Source organism: Lepisma saccharinum, chromosome 8, assembly GCF_977018435.1.
Source record: "Lepisma saccharinum chromosome 8, izLepSacc3.1, whole genome shotgun sequence".
Classification (NCBI taxonomy): Eukaryota; Metazoa; Arthropoda; class Insecta; order Zygentoma; family Lepismatidae; genus Lepisma; species Lepisma saccharinum.
Genome location: NC_139236.1, coordinates 46,233,234 through 46,258,462, shown reverse-complemented (window position 1 = coordinate 46,258,462; position 25,229 = coordinate 46,233,234). Strand labels below are relative to the sequence as shown.

The 25,229-nt window shown below is 37.8% G+C and overlaps 1 protein-coding gene across 1 annotated transcript in view; it reads right to left on the bottom strand.

Annotated features, from left to right (window-relative positions):
* LOC145991752 (carboxylesterase 4A-like) overlaps positions 1–19,381 on the bottom strand; it is a 33,079-nt gene extending 13,698 nt beyond the window's left edge. Inside the window, exons 1-8 of the mRNA XM_083127804.1 lie at positions 19,196–19,381; positions 17,531–17,665; positions 15,125–15,272; positions 14,775–14,960; positions 14,468–14,658; positions 10,406–10,580; positions 7,347–7,439; positions 6,200–6,303 (exon numbers count right to left, since the gene is read on the bottom strand). Of these exons, the coding sequence (XP_082983930.1) occupies positions 6,200–6,303; positions 7,347–7,439; positions 10,406–10,580; positions 14,468–14,658; positions 14,775–14,960; positions 15,125–15,272; positions 17,531–17,665; positions 19,196–19,381 (1,218 nt within the window). The remainder of the gene's footprint in view (positions 1–6,199; positions 6,304–7,346; positions 7,440–10,405; positions 10,581–14,467; positions 14,659–14,774; positions 14,961–15,124; positions 15,273–17,530; positions 17,666–19,195) is intronic.
* Positions 19,382–25,229: the final 5,848 nt, after the last annotated feature.

Below are 25,229 nucleotides of genomic sequence, written 5' to 3'. Positions count from 1 at the left end.
TAATGTACACTTCATAAGTCCGAATAATCAGGGTAGCACAGTAGTAACTACAGTACCATTTGACCCAATGACACCCCGTCTTCAGAATTCGATGACTTCGTTGAATAACCGCCCTCCACAAGCAATAGTAACTGGCTGTAATGAGACTATGCAACGCATATTAAAAGTGAGTGACTTGAACCTACTCCCAAAGTTCGGTGGAAATTTAGAGAAACAAAGTCCTAGAGACTATATTGATCAGTTAGTTTCAACATTCAATCTAATGGGAGTTCCGGAGGAATATAGGCTGAATAGTATATATAAGTGTTTTTACGGCAAGGCTTTGTTATGGTATAATTCTCATAAGAAGAGATTTTCATGTTTTCAGGATTTCGTAGGAAAGTTTTTGCATTACTATGCTTCTGAACAAGTAGTACAAGCACAGTTGGCAGCTCTACGAACAAGAAAATATGATCCTAATGTTGATGAAAACTTAGCTACATTTGCATTGAAACTCTATTCTGCCTATTCAAATTTGGAAGAAGACCCATCTGAATCTGATATGATTCAGTTAGTGTTGCGACAAATACCGAGAAATGTGTCAGAATATGTGTCATGTCATGACATACCAAGTATGGACAGACTGATATCTATTTTAGACAGAATTGATTTGGTTCATTCGGGAAAAAACAAATCTTTTAGAGTTCCAGAGGACCAGGAAGAATTGGCAGCTCTACGAACAAGAAAATATGATCCTAATGTTGATGAAAACTTAGCTACATTTGCATTGAAACTCTATTCTGCCTATTCAAATTTGGAAGAAGACCCATCTGAATCTGATATGATTCAGTTAGTGTTGCGACAAATACCGAGAAATGTGTCAGAATATGTGTCATGTCATGACATACCAAGTATGGACAGACTGATATCTATTTTAGACAGAATTGATTTGGTTCATTCGGGAAAAAACAAATCTTTTAGAGTTCCAGAGGACCAGGAAGAATTTATGAGACGAAATAAGACAGCCAAATTTCTGAACAACAAATCCAAACAATCATTCAATGTTGGACAAGTTTCTGTCAAAAAGCAAGATTTTCGTAAGACCAGGAATTTTACATCTTCCCAAAATGCCGAACCTACAACAATTGGTGGTGCAAGCAGAATTTCGAGCAACGTTCAGCAATCAAATCCATGCTCAAATCAACAGATCCAAAATACTTTACGAACGAATGAAGGCTTTTCATCTCCGAATAGTGTTCAATCAAATACACAAAGTGGTTATAATAAACGTCCAGTAAGGAACCAACGGGGTAAATGTAATTGGAACACAGTACGAAGCAATACTGAACAATCTAAACAACAATCTCAACCTTCTTTAGCTGAACCGTGGTTAAGGCCTTCGCAAAGTATGCAGGTGAATCCATCTGTACCTTTACCTCAGTGGAATGCAAATAATTTAAATTCCATGGTGCAATATCCTACTCAACCGTGGATATTCTCTCCCTGGACTACACCATTTACTTCTTGCAATACTACAGTAACTCAGCCAAGAATATATCCAGCGAATAACTCTTTATGGTATGGTAATAATTCCAATTTGTTACCACAACCCGGGACTAGCAATAACGTGACCCAAAGTCAAGTACCTTCGAGTAGTGGAGTGTGCAATTTAACAGGAACGACTGCTAATACAAGTGAACACTCATCCTTAAACATGTAAGGCAGAGTAATGAGCTCCGGTTCCTCTGTCCAGTTAATTACAAGGAGCATATTCATCACTATACGCCAACATCAATTGAAGATAATGTCAATTTTCATAGCAACACATCTATTGTTCCTAACCATTCGGAAAAGGAAGTTCTTACTATAAACTTTGTACTCGATTGGTATGAAGCTGAACCAGAATGGGTAATGGACGATGACGGTGTTCTTGTTTCGAACAGAAGAGTTATTGTGTTGCCAGGTCAAATTTGTGACTTAACCATTAACTGTATTATTGATTGTGGAAGTCAAGCAAATTTAATGGATTATACAACTTGGTTAAAATTGAAAACTATTATTCCTACTGCTAGATTAGATTCAGTGGATAATGTTAAATTATTTTCTTTTGCTGGTGACAAAAGATTTAGAGTTATTGGTTCTAAGAATATTAGTTTAATAATAGCTTCAGAGCACTTTCATATAGAGTTATATGTTATTAAGCAGTTACATGCCGAAGTAATATTAGGATTGCCATTTCTTTGGCGCTTCGGAGCAATAATTGATTTCAAGAAGCAAAATATCACATTATCAAGTGATAAGGGAGTTCAATCTAATTATGTCTTAGAAACGACTGACACATTCCCTTCATATTCTCTTCAAAGTAACTTTGTAACATTTTATAAGAATTCTGAGGAAGAAGAGGATGAAAACTACTTAGCATCAGAAACCGATCTTAAAGCTTCTTTAGCTGATAATAGTTTGTTGATTGCTACTGATGAAATGTATGATTTATTTTTTAAGTTATTGTTAAGTTTCAGAACATTGTTTTCTGATAAACCAAGGCAAGCTAAAGTAGAGCCTTACGAGATTAAATTAAATACAACAGAAACAATTGTGGCTCCCATATATCCTATACCTATAGCTCGAAGAGATGATTTGGAGAAGGAACTCACTAAATGGAAGTCTTGGGGAGTCATTCAAGAATCGGCTTCACCTTATTTAAATCCGCTACATATAGTACCAAAAGCTGGTGGACAGTGGCGGCCAGTGGTTGATTTTCGTCGTTTAAATAAACATGTGATATCTCCTCTAGTTCGTGTGGAACCGATTAATGAACTACTTCAGAGATTCCAAGGAGCTACAGTGTTTTCAACCTTGGATTTATCATCGGGTTATTTCCAAATTCCACTTACAGAGTGCTCTTACAAGTATACAGCATTTTCATACAGAGGCCGACAGTACGTTTTTAAATTCTTGCCGTTTGGCATAACGTCAGCAGTATCTGTTTTTGTGAAAAGAATGAATCAGATTTTTAATCCATCTACAAGTTCGTTCCTAATCTGTTACATAGATGATCTTCTTATATTTTCACCTGATTTGTCTTCTCATTATGAGCAATTGAAATATGTGCTAGAGACACTTCATAACGTAAATATGTCTGTAAAATTGTCTAAGTGCAGGTTCATTAGGACTGAAATTAAATTTCTAGGACATATAATATCTGGCACCGAAATAAAAGTAGATCCAGAGAGCAATAAGGCAATCTCCGAATTTCCAGTTCCAAAATGTAAGAAGGATGTTCGTCGTTTTCTGGGTTTGGCTAACTGGAGGAGAAAATTTGTGCGAAATTTTGCAACTGCTGCAGCTCCTTTGTATCAATTACTGAAAGGAAACTCAAACTGGTGCTGGACGGAAGATCATCAGCAGTCCTTTAATAACCTAAAGAAATTAATCTTATCATCTTCATCATTAGGACAACCTGATTTTAATAAGGAATTCTGTATTAATGTTGATGGTTCTAAGATCGGCGTAGGAGCAGTACTTTGGCAACCTGATGAAGATGGAAATGTAAATGTCATTCAGTATGTCAGTCGCACTTTGAAAGGAGTTGAAACCACGTACAGTACACATGAAATAGAATGCCTTGCTATTCTTTATGCCGTGGAAAAGTTTACCCTGTATATTACTGGAAGACATTTTACAATCTACAGTGACCACAAATCGTTGTGCTGGCTTGAATCAGTAAGGACACTGAACCCCAGATTGAACCGATGGGCACTTAAGCTACAATCATACAACTTTACAATCGAACATGTATCTGGTTCTCAAAATCCAGTTGCTGATACGTTAAGTCGTTATCCAATTAGTAAATCACCAGTGACTACGATTAAAGAAATGTACGTAAACCACGTAATCTCTGATATAGAACCCAATTTCTGGCGAAGTGCACAAGAGAAAGATCTGCTTTGTTCGTCGTTAAGAAGAAAATTGGAGTCTCAAGAAGTAAATCTGATAATTAAAAGGAAGTATTCCGTTCATGATGGCATACTATTTTTCAAACCTTATGTAGATGATGATTGGAAGATAGTAGTTCCTAGTGCTTTAATTGGAGATGTTTTGTATAAACAGCATGATTTAAAGGGACATTTCGGCTATTTTAAAATTTACGATTTTTGTAAAAGGTTTTATTATTGGCCTAAAATGCGTAAAAGTATTAAGGACTATTTAAGAAACTGTCTTTCATGTGCAAGGGATAAGCAATGCACCTTTAAAATTTCAAAGGAAGAATTACATGTGTATTCAACCAAACCTCACTACTTACTTTCAGCCGACTTAATTGGTCCATTACCTTTGTCTAAAGGTTTCCAACATATATTAGTAATTGTAGATGTAATGAGTAAATTTGTGATGGTTTATTGTCTTCGACGTGCAACCTCAAAGGAAATAATTAACAAATTTGGAATTTACTTTAATCATTACCCAAAGTGTAAGGTAATTCTCACCGACAATGGTTCGCAATTTAAGTCAACTGAATTTAAAAGTTATTTGGATTCTGTGAGTGTTAAACATGTGTTAACTTCACCATACGCACCTTTTGCCAATCCTGTCGAACGTTACAATAAAGAGCTGGTGAGACTATTGAGAATGTTTTGTAAGTATAACCATAAACTTTGGTTCAATTATGTGAATATTGTCGTTCATCTATTGAATAATTCGAAATCGGAAACAACCGGTTTCACACCATCTGAACTTTTTATGCATGTTGATTATCACGATGAAATAATAGACAAAATAAGTTGGCCAGATGACTTGAAACATTTATCCTGGAAGACAAAGTGTATAATGGCTGAAGCAAATATAAAACAGAAAAACCAAAGGATTAAAAGGAATTTTAATGAACCTAAGCATCGGATAAAATCTGGTGACCTGGTTCTTGTTAGAAACCATCTTAAAAGCAAAGCTATTAGTGATAGCATTCACAAATTTTTCAGCTTGTATGTTGGTCCTTATCAAGTCAAGGAAGTTAAGAATAATCAAGCACATTTAATATCATTGTCGACGCCAGCAAAGGAACAAAAGCAGAACTTAACAAATCTTAAACTTTTTAATTGTACAGAAGAAAAGAGAAGAGAGCCATTGAAAGAAAAAAATGTGTAACCCAAATAATTTTCCTGCATAATGTTGTGTTTATTTTCTGTGTTCTCAATTAAATATTTGTGTATATTTATGAAAGTCATAAATTTTGCTTCTTTTTATAAAGAGAATATGACAAAGAAAATTGCCTAAATTATGTATGAATGGCATGCTTGAACGCAAATATTTGTATTGCGTTAGTGTTTGTAGAAAGCGGTTTGTAATATGCCCCTTTTATTGTAAATTTTCTTATTGTTCGACAATTTAATGTATATTGATAATTGTCTCACTCAGAAAATTTTTCCTAAGAGAGGGGATTATATTGTGACAAGCACAATAGTTACAATGTTGTGTTATGTTGAGTTTGTAATGTGAATTTATGAACGTACGTGTTGTGTTATGTTGAGTTATGATGAGTTTGTAATGTGAATTTATGAACGTACGTGTTTAAAATGAAACAAATGACTATCGAATATAGTAAACAGTTTGTAAAAAGTGATGTACCATATCTAAGTTATAAATACAAGAAATATTAATATTGGAATCTAGTTTTATGTTGATAAAAATGTGTAGGTTTCAACTATTGCCAACAAATGCACTGTCCTCTATTCTTTCGCCTCCACCTTTAATAAGATCGTACTTCAACAAGGTAATATATTCACAGGTAAGCCAATAATTTTAATTTTGGGTGGACCTGTTGGCCATTTTTTCGAGTTCAAAAATTTTCGTTTAATGCATGGTGGAGGCCCTTACAAATTTGGACTATTGTATTTTATTTTATTATTTTTAATTAAGATTTTCTGAAGATGGTTTGGGTATGAAAGGTTATTTAAGACACTTTCCATTATTTTTCAGCTTTTCCATTGCACTATATTATGTATTATGATGAATGTTTAACTTTCTATTTTTTACATAAAGGTTGAGTGAAACCGTGCCATGAGGTCCAAACCAAGCCTTGTAAATAAAAAACATTCCATTCTATTCTACATAAAATTGATTACCCACACGTGAGTACCTGTATACTTTGCACATACTCTAAAATTCTACTGATATTCATTTCTTAAATTATATTTTTTATAGTGATTTGGTTTTCTTTGATATTTACGTCAACAATGCCAGGAATAAGATCTTCGAAATTATCCATACTTGCGTTGCCAAAATACTTCATTTGAATAGCATCTACGAGTACATGACCAGGATCAAGTATACCTGTAAAATTAAATATGTTTTTTAAAGGTTTTGCGACTCTTGTATGTTAGAGGACAAAAGGCAACGAAATTCCATACAGTACATTCTACACTCTCTGGGCTGTATTTTGCACACTAACGATACTCTGGTGTTTGGACTCACAACCAGTATAATCCTGTGTAGGACTTGTGTGTGGGGGGGGGGTGTTATCCATGTCAGTTTGTGATTGTTATTTCAACAATTTCATCTAATCGCCATTCATCCTCATATTCGCGATTAACCAAAAGTGGCAGAAGAGCTTAGTGAAATAAACAAACCAATAAATCAAATAAATTCTACAACGCTTTTTCAGGCCAGAAAATGTCTGCTCCATAAAAAAAAAATTTTTAGAGGCTGACTACGCCCTGGCACCTGGCTCCGCAATCAACAAGAGTCTCTGTGGTGGTATGTGTTGTCCTGTGAAATTTTAAGTTTTAAGTCCACTTTATTCATAGATAGACTAATCGTTACTGGGCCTATGGTTTAATGTAAGAGACAAACCACCATGTGCCTCCACTTGAGATCGAACCCGAGGACCCCTGATTGACAAGACGACTTCTCCTTCCCCGAGAAATACACTTTTTTTTAAATTTAATTCCTGTATACAACGAAAAGTCCCTCCTAGCTTTATTTTTCCAACTTGATTCAGCATCAGCCTCTACCCATCTTCAGTCTTGGCTAAAATGCCTCATGTAGACTTCCGTTAATTTTAATATTTAACAACTTTGGCATTTATAAGGATATGCTATCATTTAATATTTAGCATTGATTTTTTTTATCTGGATATCTTGTCCCAATTTTCCTACACTTAACTTATATCTTTTTAGAATATTTTATTTAAATGTATATATAAATATCTCGAAAATATTTTTTGCCTAAAAATGAATGAAACAATGATAGATTCAGTGTCAACATCAAAGACATGATCTGTCGTAAAGAAAGTGAATACTCCTCTTCAGAACACTGCACTCAATGCTATGAATTATGGAAGATACACAATTTCTACACAATATTGCTATCTTTACCATTTTCTCCCAACAAAGCTTCCATCAGGCTGTCTTTTCTGAGCTCAACATCTGTGGTGAAGTTGTTGGGTTCCAAATAGCTGCTTGCATATACTGAAGAGAGACAAATATAAAGTTAATTTTATGCATGTTTATACTACGTTCAATTGTACAACCTTAGTGACATTGAAGTTCGACCAGTCACAAATATAGGAGTGCGTTGTGAAAGAAGGAGAACACATGCATATGCTGAACATATTTTATTCAGCAGGCTACATGGAACAAAGGAAAACATAAATTTCCGCTGCAACGCAGCAATGTATGGTGTCCACACAAAATAAAACATTTTCGTCCATCTACACGTGACATTGAAGTTCGACCACTGTTAGAGGGGACCCTGTTTACCATGGTGTGACGCCGCCCCGTCGGCGAATAACTGTGGCAATGCGTCGGGGCATGCTGCGGACGAGTCGTTCAAGGTATTCCACATCGATGCGGTGCCATTCCTCCTGCAGGCAGGCGATAAGAGCAGCCACTGTCGTGGGTCCCCTCTGTTGCACACGTCGCTTAAGAACACGCCACACATTCTCAATGGGCGAGAGGTCGGGACTCGATGGTGGCCGTGGCAGAGTTCGCACGTGATGGCGAGTCAACCATTCTCTTGTCAGCCGCGCTGTATGAGGCCTGGCATTGTCGTGTTGAAAGATGAGACGCCGCCTGTGGAACAGGTGCCTTCGCACTGTGGGAAGATGCCGCTCCAGTATGCGTGTATAGGCGTGTGCATTCACAATGCCCTCACAGATGTGTAGTGGGTCAACCCCAGATGCCGTCATGCATCCCCATACAATCACTGGCGCAGGTTTCTGTATCCGACGCGTATAACATTTTGCTTCATTCTGTTCCTCCTTCCGACAAATGACTGTTTTCCGTATTTTCCCGTACACAACATTGAAAATGGATTCGTCCGTCCACAAAACCCTGTTCCACTGCCGAAATGTCCATCCCCGGTACATTCGTGCCCACCGTAGCCGATTGCCTTTGTTCAACATGGAAAGGAAGGGTTTACGTTTCGCCTTGTACACTCGGTAACCGCATCGCTGTAGGTAACGGCGAATGGTTCTGGTTGATATTTCAATGTGAAAGCGTTCTCGAGTCCACAGTCGTAATTCGGCCACAGAAACATGATTGTTGGTCTGGATATAACACCTAAATATCCGTAGGTCATGCACGCTCAGCAGGCGTTTTCGACCGGGGGTCTTACCTGGCTCTGTAGTACCCGTATTTTGGTGGTGTTTGATGATGCAGTGGACGGTTGACTTGGGTAAGTTCAGTTGGTGCCCTATTTCCCGTTCACTCAGTCCATCCCGTTGCAACTCCACCTCTCTTCTCCTCACGGTGTTGTCAATAGGTTTGACCCTGGCCATGGTGATGATGCACTGCGGTTCCTCGGTGCACAGCACGCGCTTATATACGGCGGACTCCCTTATCGTGTCCGTGACGTTATGCTTCCGTCGAATGCGCCACTATCTGGAATTTCCCGTATGGGTCTGGTGCCTGGTCGAAGTTCAATGTCACGCGTATATTTCCCCGCTTTCGTTCTTTACGTGACCTTGGGTGCAACATGCTGGGATCACGATTCTTGCCTGCTCACACGCCTCCTCTTACACACATGCGTCACTTCTGCGGGTCACCCATTCCACCGCCTATGCCTCTGTGCATTTAATCACGTAATCCTTTCTGTCACCAAGGTTGTAGTTGTTATGAATGTTCTGATAAACGTTATTATTATTATTATAGGAAAAGAACTAGTTTACAGAGGTTTGTACAGAATTTATTTTTGTATGGAGCGGATGTAAGTTCGTATTTAGGGAAGTGTAAGAGTAAATTTCGAGCCAAAATGACTACGAATGGGCCACTCTGAAACATTTTACTGCGTTTTTTAATGGATGTTACGGATGGGTGAGGGGGGATAAATCACTAAGCCAATTTTATGAATGGAAAACTGATGAGATGATTAAAGTAATGGAATAAAGAATTAGTGCAGTATGTTGCTTTTTAGAGATAGGCATTAATTCGATCTTCATTAATACGAGCAAATCTTAGTAAATTAAGCGCCATTAGCATTTTTTTTGTAAAAGAACTGTCTCCCTATTATTCACTTTGCATTGCAAACACAAGTAGGCAATATTTATGGGTGTAATTTACTTGAGCTTGAGTTTTTAATTTAAGTCAACTTTATGCACATATAGCTAAGTGTGGCTGGATCTACAGTTCAAAGTAGGATCCAAAACACTGTGTGCCTCCACCGAGTATTGAACCCTTGATTACAAAACAAATACGCAATCCTGAGGCTCTAGGATCCAATTTACCTGCACATTGTGTGATAAATGCAAAGTGATTGAATGTGGTATCCAGTAAATTAATTCCTTCAAGCACACAAAACATTTGGCCTTATATTCATGAAAGAAATAAACACTACATATTCTGACCAAGGCAGTCTATATTTTACTAAAAATACACTTAAAAAGCGACGTCTCAAAGTCTTCCACAGCATTTTTAGTTTGGTTTCAAGTCTGAGGAAGATCCTGTTAGAAAGATAAAGCGTCACGTTGTCATGTGTTTTCATTAGTGAAATACGTATAGACTGCCTTAGTCAGCATATGTAGTGTTTCTTAAGACGATTAGTATATTTATATAGCCTGAAATTCCACAACAATGACGTAGAACATACAGTATTCAGGAAAATTGTGCATTTGAAAACATTTGGATTGTCGGGAACAGATTGGCTGTTGATCTACATATTTTTTGTTTTACTTCTGAACTCTATGTTCTATGTCATGTCGCTTCAAACTCATTTAATTAAAATTCCACAGGTTGGCATGAGATTGCCTAAGGTAAACTTCAAGGCAATGCCAATATTATGTTACCTAAAAAATAATTTTAAAAATTGTAATAATTCCAATATAAGTATCAGTTGCAAATCCTGAGCTACCCTTTGAGAGAAGCGGATTACACTTGTTCAAGTATCTACTGAGACTTAAATTAATGTATTTTGACTGCACACTGTTACAGTATTTTACTTAGGAATAATCCTAGTGCTTCATTCTTTGTTGTTCCGGACATGATAGGAACCTTGTAGTGTCTTCCTGTCTCGAATATCTTAATAGGATCTTCTTCCAAGAACCTGATGTCTCCAGCTGTTTGGATTACCACAGGGCTAACCAAAGACCCCTTCCCCAAGAGACTTCGTTCGCTCTGAAAACACAAGGTCCAAATGTATCAGTTTATCACAAACTCAATTTGAATTAAATTCAACACCCCCCCCCCCCGTCAGAACGATTGCATTTTTTTCTTTTCATAGGCCAGTCAATAAGGGGGTCCAATAAGGAAAAAAATCAGGGAAAGCTGGAAAAAAAATTATTAATTTTCTAAAAGGGTTCTAAACAACATATTATTTATGCACCCCTGTAGCACCCCGGATTTAGCCGCCATCTTTGAAAAATGGCACCCAAAATCAGTGTTTTGCAAATATTGCGCTTGGAAAGCACTTTATAGCAAAAAAGGTTATGATGAAAAATAATCTACATAACATTCTCTACAAAAAAGGATCTGTGCAGTTTTCGTCTTGAATGCTCCGTTTGGGTGCTAGATGAGCGAGAAAGTTTACGTTATTTTCCCGCCCCGTTTTACAAGGGCGGAACTCAAGTAAACACCTGTTACATGATGTTTTGCAGTAGATCTCTTCTATAAAACTGGACTTATTACATTTGTTCTTTCTTTAAGAATGTCATTTATGGTTCAATTGTTTTTATCATTGCATGCAGTACTTCATAGGAAATAGTTTAGTGTGTGCGGGAGATAATATGTTTGGTTGGAAAGTCAAGGTATCTCCAAAGGAACATGTTGACTTTGTCCAAAAGGACAATTTAACAATAAAACGTCTATCTAATCGATTTTATTTGATTTTATTTGATTTGCTTTATTCTACTTCGCTTGTTGCGCCTCTTTTGGCTAATTTGCGAAGATGGGAATGAGGGATGATATGATGAAATTGATGAATGGACATTCAGAAACATCCATGCCCAGGCCAGGGTTCGAACCCGGGACCGCTAGCGTCGCAGCGCCATGAGCTAACCACTCCGCCACAGCGGCCGGTGCCTATCTAATCGAGGAGTCCCAGGTTCGATACCCGGTGGAGGCACATTTGGTGGTTTGGAGTCCATTTTGACCTATGGGTCCAGTCTCGATTAGCCTATTCGTGCATAAAGTAGACTTAAAACAATAATTCAAACCACAATAACACGATCACAAAAGTTTTTGTCTCTGATTTGGTCAGATATGACAACTAAGCCGTGATGTGACCCATGAAGAGTTGTGGGGGATGGCAGAGAATGACTCAATGCTAAAAAAGTGAATTTTTGGCATGCCTACTAGTTCACAGATAAAATAGATGAGCTGCATGTCGATGCACGAAAGTCTCTTATATCAAGGGATAAGCAAAGACTTCCAGTTTTTTGCCAGTAATTCTCTCTTGCCCATCATTCCCTGGTTTTGATGGTATAAAGTCAATTACAGGATTAACAGGGAACAAGAAAACCAATCGTTCGGCTGCTCATGATGTTGAAATGTCTTCATTGTTGAGTATTTGGCAAATGTCAAGTTTGAACGAAATAGGAGAGATAATCACTAGATCAGTCACTTCTGAAGTGAAAATCAGAGATGTATTGTATTCAGTTGATCCTGAGTTTTTATTTAAAATAATATTTTACTAAAAAATCACAAGACCTATTAAGAATACAAACTGCCCCGTACCCGTTGTAGCTGATGAGGTAGGGATGTGGAAAACCAAAACGCCTTCTCTTTATGATCCTCTTTGAACCACTCTCTGGAAGTTTCACAGATGGTGCCAACAGACAAGGAAGCTGCACCGCCAGAGTTTCTTCGTATTATATTCTGTGAACGCCTTCAAAGTTCCTCAAGGGGCCGTGTAGCTGTAGAAAATTGGACTAAAGTGTTCAGTGATCTGTGAGCGTTGCAAAGATTAACTTGTTCAAAACTTGACACTGTTCTATACTCTGTCCGGGGAATCTCTGGAGAAAGGCCGCGCATTTTCCCCCACCTCGCAATTGTGTTCCGTCTCACGCAGAGGTGTTGAGTTGGGGGGTTTGGAGTTCACTTTCTTGAACCCACTTTATACGACGCTCTGTGGGTGCTGGAGCCGCTTCAACAGGTGGAAGAAAATCTCCGTTCTCCCCCGCCAGGGATCGAACCCAGGTCTCTCGCGTGGTGGTCAGATGACCTAACGACTCTTTAAGAAATACTCCTATGCGGTAGTATTCCCCGTCATTTACCATTTTCTCAACTTTCACACATTTCACTTTTTGCTAATATTCTAGGTTTTTCTCATTACGGACATACACAATCAGCCATGTCCTAAATGGGATTCGAGCACGGGACCTTTGGCATTGCAGCCTGCTGTGAAAACCACTCCCCCACGGAGGTCGACAGGACCGAGCTACAGCAGCTCATACATTTAGAATAGGTATTTTAATAAGAAATAAGCCCTCAAGTTACCTTGTAAGAAAGTTTCCTTGTCTCTTGGTCTTGCAAAACAGAGTGGAGAAAAATAAGTGAAAGTACTCGCTCCTCTAGCACCCTAATGGTACTTCTTAGAACAAAAATGCACAGAACCGTTTTTGTAGAGACGTGTATGTAGATTATTTTTGATCGCAACCTCTTTTGCTGTAAAGTGCTTCCCAAGCGACATATTTGCAAAAAACTGAGTTTGAGCGCCATTTTTCAAAGATGGCGGCCAAATCCAGGGAGGTACAGGGGTGCAAAATTAATATGTTGTTAAGAATCCTTTTAGGAAGATAATAAAATTTGTTCCAGTTTTCCCTGATTTTTTTCCTTATTGGACCACAAAATCATCCCTTTTTGACTGGCCTATCAGGCGATAGATCTGATAGGTTGTAAGATGCGTCTGGTAACACAGCCACCATTTCAACTGATCACGCCCGTCCTGATATTGAGATGAAAGATGGACATAGCCCAAGCACTTATTCAAAGCAGCGACATATTATTTTGATGGTTGGTAGATTCGCTCCCAGATAACGTATAGAGTAACTTTACGGATAAACGGCATAACTCGTGTTAAGCCCTTCTTCAACATAACCCCTCAATTTACAATGTAAGACAATTAAATTGATTCGCAAGTTATCTAAATATATCTCTAAAAAGCCTCTATCCTTAGATTTTAGGTGGTAAGATCCAGAGACATATATGCCTCGTTGACTCACCGTGTTGAGTCGACTCATAATATTTGAACCACGTGATACTACGAATCGTCTGCTAGCTGGATGAGAAGGGCAATCTGGATGGAATAGTTAATACTTCATTAATGTTATGAACGTTATTTACTGGTTATGTATTTGTAGCACACGAATGTTTCAAACCTGTGCTGTAACTCTGTCGTTTAACAAGAGCAGAATCTACCTGGTACAGTCAACGGCAAAGATAATGGTAAGCAAATTGTCCACCGCTATTTTCATTACTTTTTTGTACATCCTGTATTGTTTTAAGGAATGAATCTATGTTGGTTAGAAGCAGGCATTGATCCCTGCTAATTGACGTATTTATTTCAATTCATTGTCATCACACTGTGTAATTCAGACCAAATGAAAATGATGGTAGACAATTCGTCTACTGTTTCTTTCGCCGTTGGGTGTACCAACTTAGGGCTGAAACAACAAGAACATAACCTACCCTGTACTGATCTAGAGCTGAAACAACAAGAACAAAACCTACCTGGCACAGGCATATTGCTGAAATAATAAGAACAGAAACTACCTGGTATTGACCCAGCGTTGAAACAACAAGAGCAGAACCTACCTGATACTGACCTAAGGCTGAAACAACAAGAGCAGAACATACCTCGTACTAACCTAGGGTTAAAAAAACAAGAACATGACCAACTTGGTACTGACCTAAGGCTGAAACAACAAGAACAGAACCTAACTGGTACTGACCTAAGGCTGAAACTACAAGAGCAGAACATACTTGGTACTGACCTAGGGTTAAGAAACAAGAACATGACCAACTTAGTACTAACCTAGGGCTGAAACAACAAGAGCAGAACCTACCTGGTACTGACCTAGGGCTGAAACAAGATCCGCAGCTGAGGCTGAACGAAAGCAACTGGCTACGACAGCGAGATTGTAAAGGGAACATCCAAGAAGTTCTGCGATTTCAAGGGCCATTCCTACAGGATCACTGTTCACCGCTTCGTTCATGAGAATTGAACCACTTTCGAGGATGGCTTGCTGGTAGAGATCTGCCGAGAGAGACATTGACGGACGTAAGAGTACAATGACTGGCAAAATTGAATTACATTTGTCTAATAAGTTTTTTGACTGACTCAAATGGAAATGTTAATCTCTTCATACTCACTTGCTGACAAAGGGCTGACGAGATGGTAGTGGACACTAAGGGACCCTGCACTCTGGCCCCATAGGGTGACGCGGTTAGGATCTCCACCAAAGCTCCCGATGTTCTTCTGGACCCACTGCATTGCCTTCAGTTGGTCCAGCATTCCAGCGTTGCCAGGAATGTCGTCCGTTTGCAGGGAGAGGCTACCTTTAAGGATAATGGCAATGTTAGAAAATAATTTTGAAATTAGAATTCCAATAGAAGTATAAGAGTTGCAAATATGAAGGATGAAAGCTTATGTGGTTTCGGGTACAGTACATAATGGCATACTTAATTCTTGGGTTTCTTCGCATAAAAATGAAATACTTCACCTAGAAGTCCAAGGCGATACTGGATGCTCACTAGCACAATCTCTTCATCCATGAAGAAGTCTGGCTTCATTTCCGTCCCGCTGGATCCTGCAGTGAAGCCACCTCCATGGATAAACAGCATGACTGGGTAGTTTGCGTCATCTGAAATCTACCAAAGAAATCGTTGTTATCAATTGGATACAACAGCTTAAAGGTCTTACGGTTTAAAGCATTCTTTAACTTCGGATAAACTAAGTTGGAAGAAAAATCAGTAATGTGAAAAGAAATTAACGAGAGAAAGTGACAGAAATAAAATAACCAGAACAATCGAGAGGGAAATTGAAGAAGCAATAGAGAGAAGAAACTTGGTCCCTTACATTAAAAGAGTAACATAAAATGAAATCCTTAGGAAAATATTTGGACCTAAAAGGGATGAGGAGACAGGTGAGTGGAGAAGGTTGCATAATGTAGAACTACACAATTTGTATTCCTGTCCAGATATTATTATAATAGTTAAATCAAGAAGACTTAGGTGGCAGGCCATGTGGTACGAATGGGAGAAGAAAGAAGAGTTCACAGGATTCTTGTTGGGAAACCTGATGGTAAGAGACCTGAAGGAAGGGCAATACGAAGATGGAGGGATAATATTGGAATGGGCCTGAAGAAAATCGGTAAGGAATAAGGGTGGAAAGAATTGGATTGATCTTGCCCAGGATAGGGACAGATGGAAGGCTTGAGTTGCTGCAGCCACAAACCTTCGGGTTTAAGAAGGCTATAGAGAGAGTTGTAGAGAGAGGTGGTTCACCTAATTAGGGAAGGAAATGAGAGGGAGGAAGTAGAAGAAGAAGTAGTCAGCCAGCAAGGAGGTATTTAGGGGTCCGGACTCCCCCCCCCCCCGAAAGACTTATTACGTACGAAAATTAAATAATGAAAATATACTCGTTCAGCATTTGTTGTATAATTACGTCTGAACTTATTGGAACACAAGGATTATATTGAGATCATACGGTTTTGAAGGACAGGAAGGACCTATTTAGGGTGGGGCAAGGGTCCGGACCCCTCGAAAGACTTACCAAGTACTAAAATTAAGTAATGAAAATATTGGCATTTGTTGCATAATCGATGGTTATTAATTTCCTCAGAACTTTTTAGAAGGCAAGGATTATATTGGCATCATACGGCTTTGAATGACATTACAAAGAAGATTTATGTACACTACTACTCAAAATAATATGCATAAAATGTTAATCAGAAACTTACTTTCTCCAATTACATGTAACATCATTTTTGTTATTCGATTAATATTCAGCGACGCCAAGGGTTCCGGGTTCGAATCCCGGTCGGGCTTGGTTGTTTGTGAATGTCCATTCATCAATTTCATCATTTCATCACTCATCCCCATCTTCGCAAATTAGCCAAGAGGCACAAAACGCGAAGTAAAATAAACTAAATCAATCAATCAATCACTCAATCAATCAATATTCAGTTATTCATCTATTTGACTTTAATTTCATTACCAGGGCACTTTTTTAAATTTAAATTATTCCGATCTTATCTACAGGTAAGCTACGTAATGAATATGCGCTGTTATATCTCTATTCTTGTACAGTCTTTTTAACTATTCGTGTAATAATAATATATACATTTATGTATTGTAATTTGTATTAATTTGATTTAATGTAATTATTTTAATTTAAACATTTGTATTGATTGGTTGGTTGATTTGGTGTTTTATGTCCACTTTATGCACAGCAAGTCTAATCGAGACTGGAACCTACAGTTTAAAGTAGGGTCCGAAACACTATGAGCCTCCACCGGGTATCGAACCCGGAACTCCTTGATTACAAGGCGGCGACGCTACCACTGCGCCATCAGGGAGGCCCTAAACATTATTATTATTATTATTATTCCTGAGACACTTGTTTAGGACACCCCCTCCCCACACACCCCGAAAATTATTTCTAGATACGTGCCTGTCAGCCAGGGATATAGAAGAAAACAGAAAGCAAGACTAAGAGGTAATGGGACCTCAGTCTCAGAAAGGAACGTGAAAATCTAGAAATAAGATAAAACAATAGAAAAAATAGAAATCAAGTGCTACAAATATAATGAAGAAAATAATAATTAAGCAATGTTTGCTTATATCAGGAGAGGAGGTGGAATAATTAATTCCCCTTAAACCTCTTTGTAGGAGCTATGGACAGTAATCATAATATTGTTTTTTTTTTGTTTTTTTCGAACATATCGGAAGGGAGCTGAAGCCCAAGAGCCCCTCCTTAATTACAACACTTGGTTCTACAGATGAAGAATAATCTTGAAGAAATCTTGCTTACCTTGATCTACAAATGCTATTGTCTGCTGTTCCTTCTAAGCCGAAGTTATAATTGTAAATTCAAATCATCCTATTCGACAATCTTTCTACCTTACCTGATGCGTATAAACATCCAGCGTTAAGCAGTCCTCTACGTCACCTCCTACGTCATCCATTCCACTCTGAGGACACTTTCTCCCTTCCTCAGTCACTTCCAGGATCTCTTCCCAAGGATCAAGATCCACGGGGGGCTACAGGAAAGACCACCAATATGTAAATGAGAATGGATAATCTATAAGTATTATCTTTGTGTACAGCCTCGTAGGAGAGTTGGAGCCCCTCTAAAATTCCTGATACCTATTTGTTTGCATCTACTTAAACATCCACATTATACTCGTAATGTACAGTCACGTCAATAAAAATGGAATACCTAGATCCTGAAATACTCGCTTCCTTTAAATGCGTTTGTTTGTGTTTCCTAACTCTACGGAGATGAGTGGATTTTATTTGCATATTTTCAATGGCAACTTCTACCACCTCCACAGGGTTGGGCAGCATACATGATGCCTTGCATGAAAGCGAGTACTTCAGGATCTAGGTATTCCATTTTTATTGTCTGTGACTGTACATTCATCGAAGTAAGACCTGTCAATCTTCTTTCCCTTGTAGGACATAATTAAACACAATTTTTATGATAAGTTATCAACACCCTTTGTAGTTTCAAATTTCGCAGGGTAGGCTAAGTTTCCCAAAAGCATTGTATTAGCAGGCAACGACTTGTTGGGGTATGTAATTTATGCAAGGTCTAGAAGTGGCAGAGTACCACTTCCTCCCCTCCATTCTCCTCTCCTTCTGGCGGAGTGGTTATAACGTCGCGCTACGAAGTCAGGAGTCCCAGGTTCGAATCCTGGCCTGGGCATGGACGTTTGTGCGTATCCATTATCATATCAACACTCATCCCCATCTTCGCAAATTAGCCAAAAGTGGCACAAAAAGCGAAGTAAAATAATGCAAATGAATCAATCAAATCCATTCTCATTTCCTTTTGTTTAGCTTTAAACTCATAGACAGGAATACAGCATATATTGGTGAGGTTTTTCCCTCAATCATTATTCCTTAAGGAGATTTTCTCAGTGAGGGTGGTCGTGTAAAAGGCCCATTAGAATGAAACAGCGCAGAATGGAGGCCATGCCAGGAAATTAAATTACTACTTTTTCAAAAATATTACTTCATAGCAGTTTTATTGTGTATCGCGTTTGCAGTGTTAGTACATGAATAGTTTTGAATCGTCATCATTTATCTTCTTTTTTGTTTATATACAGACAAACAGACACCGTATGTATAGTGGTGAATCCACAGTAATATAGTTCGTCAATCTTGCCTCCACCTAAAGTCAAATATGAGGACGAAACCACTACTTGTTGGAGGCATATATTGGTTCGGATCCAATTTTAAACTGTAGGTCCAGTCCCGATTAGTCTCTCTGTGCATAAAGTGGACTTAAAAACAAACTGAAACTGAAACCACTAATTGTATCTGGTGACCAATTACTTTCTCCCCGCGCACAAACCTTTATTCTCACTTGTTGTTTACTAGGAACGAAGAAATCATAATCCTTCCTATGGTTATATAACTTCCACACACGCAACTGACAAAGACATTATTACAATGAAAGAATTCTCACCACTTTTTGCCACTTTTGTTCCCGCACTATGCTAAACCTGTCCCTGCCCCCCCCCCCCAGTTTTGGAACCCAATCGCCGCCACTGATCCTTACTCACCAAAAATCTTCTTTCTCCGCTCGGTGGTTTCGCGTACGGTACACCAAGAAAGGCGAAGATAGTTCTATTCCCTCTTGTCACTGCTGTTCCCCCTCTGAGCGTCCCTAATCCAGGAAGCTCAACAATGGGCGATTCTTGTGCAGCTATTGTTGACGATAAGCCCAAGAGAAGAAGAACGTAATTCATGACGCCAGCTCATCAACATCAAAAGAACACTGATGAATGATATCAGTGAGGTTCATATGGTGCTTATCAGTGCAAGATAACAAGAATTGGAGTTGGAAACAATTGTGACTCACGTGCAGCCACAGATTAGAAGAAGTTGGTCAGTAATATATATTATTCGTTACAAGTCACGAAATAAAAGTGTAAAACTTCAATCAACACCAGGCAAATTTGATTACAAAATAATGGGAAAAGTTTCCACAGAGTTAAATTTATTTTTTACATTATTGGATTATATTGGTTAAATTTATTTTTTACATTATTAGATAGGTTGGTTAAATCACAAAATGTATCTTCTTACAGTTATTGGAAATTTTATTTTCTTTAATTTATGTCTGAACACATTTTCGGCTCAGCCTTCACCATTTTTAGTTAATAAAGCAATTATGATCAAACGCCACCGTTCATCCGCCATTTTCCAATATGGCGGACAGAGCACAACTCGGATTGTCGGGGACTTTTAGTATGTTGTTTCAAATACCATACTGGTGATATCTACTGATTTTTATCTCTGTTGGAATTTTTTCCATTCTTTTATGACATTTTGCCTACTTTTACTGCACTATGGGGGCATATAACCTCGATAATAGTGTTACCCCCTCACAAGACATTACTTGAATTTGAAGCTATCGCATTAATGTATGTAAATTACTGTGACTGAAATCAAATTATACGTGTGAAATATATACTTTTTAGGTTGACATTCGATTTCTAAGTGGGAGGTGTGGCCATCCTTGCAGTAGTAACTCACCCTCGTTCGCCAGGTTTTTCACACCTCTCACATCCGGTTTTGTGAATTCTTGGAATTGTTTGGGATGTGGAATTCTTGGAATTGCCGGTTGTCTTGGGCGTTTCCGGTGACGTTGATGAGTTGTGACGTCCTAAAATGGGCGGGGTTTATTTTGTGTGGAGGATATTGATTGGGACTCGAACCTGGAACCTCTTGGAAACACAACAACATTGTCAGCCATCTTGTTTAGTATCTTGAATATCTGTTCGTGCATAAATGCTTACCGCGACCGATAACACACTTCTTTTTTTAAAAAAAACAACAAGAAAATCATTATTAGGCAATTTGACAACATTGTGGATCGAACCCGGGATCTATTGATTTCAGCATTAACTTTTACACCCTATTTCTACTATAGTTCATTTCCTCTTTGTGTATAAAGCTAATCGGGACTTTTAAATAAATAGAATTAAGTATCCAATTTTGCCAAACTTGGGAATCGAACCCGGAACCATTTGATTAAAACTTCAGCTTTAACCGTTTTATATTTAAACTATTATCTATCTCGTCCTCCTCTTTGTGCCCAAAAGCTAATCGGGACTTTTAAACAAATGGAATTAAATATCCAATTTTGCCAAAGTTGGGAATCGAACCCGGAACCATTTGATTAAAACTTCAGCTTTAACCGTTTTATATTTAAACTATTATCTATCTCGTCCTCCTCTTTGTGCCCAAAAGCTAATCGGGACTTTTAAACAAATGGAATTAAATATCCAATTTTGCCAAACTTGGGAATCGAACCCGGAACCATTTGATTAAAACTTCAGCTTTAACCGTTTTATATTTAAACTATTATCTATCTCGTCCTCCTCTTTGTGCCCAAAAGCTAATCGGGACTTTTAAACAAATGGAATTAAATATCCAATTCTGCCAAACTTGGGAATCGAACCCGGAACCATTTGATTAAAACTTCAGCTTTAACCATTTTATATTTAAACTATTATCTATATCGCCCACAACCGCACCGCCGCCGCCGCCTACACTACACACAAAACACAGCCGCCATAATGTTTTTATAAAGATGCTATTTTTCCACAGATGGACTAATCGGGACCTATATTTGGGGGAGGGGGGCCAATAGCAATTGACTCCATTTGACTGCATACTAAATCGAACCCGGGACCTCTTTCTTACCAGACGACAACGTTAACCACTAACCCAACTCGATTTTCGAACTTCTCCAACGCATCCTACAAAGGAAACATCTTTCTCGTGTCTTTTCTTTTTATCCACTCAAGGTCAACACGTTCAACCAGATGTGCATCTGTTTTCCCTTAAAGGATTCACGCAGAGCTGCCACAAAGCAACAAAACACAAAACAAGATGAATCCTTTGAGTAGCAGAAAACTAAACAGTAAACTGTCTCTTGACGTCAATTTTGAAAACATTAAAGGGGTCCATGGTTCGATAATTGATGACATTCGGCTACGGACATCTTATATTCCCCTTTTATGCCATTTTCGTACCTTGATAAGAAAAACCGTTGGAACAGTCTGGAGGATTTATGGTGATAAGGGAGAACAGTAGGGAGTGAATGGAAGTAAGAAATGGGCGTGTGTTGGATTTGATCAGAGAACAAACTTTTTTTACAAGGATGAGCATGAATCATTATCCGAAAATAGTCCAGGGCATATTACTTTTGTGGAAATTGAACAGTTTTTACACGTTATGTGATATATTATTACAAATGGGATGATTAGTAATCGAAAAATGGGTAAAGACGGATTCGTTATCACTTAAGTAATATTTGGTGCAAAATGGGGTATTGGCATGTCATACTGGGAAAAAAATTGCAAAAGGACGAATATGAATTTTTAGATATTTTGTGATGTCATGTGATCTATATTTTACCACTTTTGGATAATCGCGAAAGTAAAAGAATAATAGTAAAGATTGATTGATTGATTGAGTTGGTATTATAAGTCCACTTTATGAACATTAAGGCTAATCGGGACTGGACCTATAGTTTAAAGGGAGATCCGAACCACTATCTGCTTCCACCGGGTATCGAACCCGGGACCTTTGATTACGAGGCGACGCAGCTGCCACTTTCTTGTAGGTATCGTGGAGCACCAATTTCTTGATTTTTGTGTTTTCTATGCAAGAAAGTTCAGAAGCAAACAGAAAAATATGGAGATTAGAATGGATAAATCAACGAGACAATTTGTTAATTGTAAAGCATTACGAAAATAACAGAAGTGGCGATAAGTTACCGAAAGAAAGGAACAGTGAAGTGTAAGTAAAATATGACGTCTACAAACTCCAGCAACAAGATTAACAACTATACGGTGGCTACATCGGAAGATATTTTACACAAATGTTCCCATGTAATATACAGTTCTCCACTAGAAGTGCTCAATGTATATTAGGATATGTGTAAAAGGGTTGAGTTTTACAACAATAAATCTATAAGTGACCCGTCATTTTTCTATAAGTCAGTTAAAAAGAACAATGCCAAGGTATACTGGTTAAGGTTGTTGGATTATAAGCAATAGGTCTTGTGTTTGAACTGATGTTAAAAATAATTTAACCAATCAAAAAAACGTCTGTTAATATTTTAAACCATATGAGTGGAGTGAAGGTTTTGTTTAAAACTGTAGGTCCACTACTCTCTTTACCGAAAAAGTAAAATGGGTGGATAAATTATTGTTAGAAAAAAAGAATGTGAATGTCCATAAGTGGATATTGTGAAACGTTGTTTCACGCTGATGATGTGATGTGGTATTATGAAAAGTAAAAATGTGGTAAGTACAGAGAACGAGCCAAATGTGAAAATGTTAAAAATTGTGCAATTAAATGTCTGTAAATTGTACTGTTTTTTTTGTAATGATTACAAGAAATAAAATATGTTTAAGGTTTATGAATGTTTAGTTACAATTTTTGAAGTACATAATTGGTGCATATATAAATTATATACAATGAAATGAATGGTGGTGTATATAAATGCATTCAATAGGCAATAAGATGGAGGGCATGGTGGTTTGGATCTCACTTTTCAAACTGTAGGTCCTATTCTGCTTAGTCATTTTGTGGATAAAATGGACGTAAAAACAAACTGAAACTCAGAGTGGTTGGAATCCTACAATAAATAGATTAACTTAATGAACTAATGCTGTAATGGTAACCTATCTTATTGCCGTGCATTCAACTGTCCCGGGTTTGGCACCTCATGAAAATATCCATTCTATGTTCATCTCAAATTTACAAGCGGTAATGTTGTTACCTTGTAATACAAATGCCTGGCTAAATACCCGGTGGAAACACACATTGTCCGGACCCACAAGGTCTTTGGAGACGTGTTCGATTTGGGCGTAAATTCTTGGAAGTTCACAACAGTCAAAGTTGATAAATGTGTGTATATTATGAAGGGAGATTCCAGAAATAATTGTAGTGGTTAACACATTAAATCCATGATATTAAAAAGGTAAAACAATTGAGAGAATATTTTTTTGTATTTTGCAAGTTGTAGTTCTAATGTTGTTAACATGCAAAGATACAAGGACCGCCGGCTTATAATACCGGTTAACACAATTTTTCAAGGTTCCAGGGATGGAACCCTGGTGGAGACACCAGTCTACGGTCGAACCCGGGGTTCTTGAAGACAAATTTGTAAGGTTCAAAGGTTGCTGCTTAGATACCCGGTGTAGATACCATCACACCATTTCACATTGTTGAAATAAAAGAAAAGTGGCAGGAATGAGACAGTGAAGAAAATAAGCTAATCAAGCGGTCACATAATGGTAATGTTTCGCATTATGATCGAGGGATCCCAGAATCGATAGCCGATGACGATACACCAATTTCAAAGTTGCATCTTGAGCCTTGATAGTTTAACAGAGCTGTGTTTGAAATTACAAGTTCGAGTTCTTGTGATCAACACGTCCAACTGAAGTGTTATTTTATCGGTTTTCCTGCAAATGAACCGATTTGTAAAATGGAACTAACATTTTCTGCCTTTGCATATTAGAATAAAACCGATGCCAAGCTGAATAATAGCATGCAGGGAGAAAAGAGAGAAACAAAGAAGGAGAGAGAGAGAGAGAGAGAGAGAGAGAGAAATGAAGATAAATAGAGGGAAAAGAAATAGAAAGACAATATAGAGAAAGAGGCAAAGAGATAGAGGAACAAAGCAGAAAATAAAGAGATATATAAATTCCCTCCTTTTTTTACCTTTTTATCGTGACTCGAAAGGAGAGGAAACTAAATAAAATACAAAGAGTGATAAAAACAAACCGAAAGAAACATAAGAGAAAAAGACACTCCCTCCCTCTTTTCTCTTGGAGTATATCCTTCACTGTTTTTTTTTTTTCCTTTTTAGATTCACACAGAGCTGCGACAAAGTACGAGGGTCACTATTTATATTTTGAGCCTAACAATGAAAAAACAGGAATTTGGCATTGAAAACTGCTTAATTGTTTTTCGAAGTATTCTCCTTTATGGTCAATACACTTTTGCATTCGTTCGAACCATTTGTCAAAGCAGTTTTTCCAATCTTCTTGAGAGACCTTCATAATATGGTTTTTGAACGCATCAATGGCGTCTTCCGCCGACGAAAATCGTTGTCCACGCAATTTATTCTTGACATTCGGGAACAAGAAGAAGTCATTGGAGAGGATTTTTAAAATTCAAAAAAGAGCATTGCGTATTTTGGCAAATGCACACAAAACTGACACATGTAAACCTCTTTTCAAAAAATTCCGTATATTAACACTTCCAAGTTTGTACATACTTGAAACACTTACTTTCATACACGAAACAAAATCGAACTATCCAAAGAACATAGACACCCACAATTACAATACCAGACAAGAAGATAACTTCCACATTCCCAAAGTGCGGCTAACTGCATACCAAACGGGACCTTTTTACTCAGGCATCCAGTTATACAATATATTACCAAAATGTTACAAAAATTTTGAAAGATCCACAATCTTTAAAAGTAAAGTGAAAAAATTGTTATTGGAATACACATTATATTCAGTTCAAGAATTTCAAGAATTAAATAACTTTATAAAATAA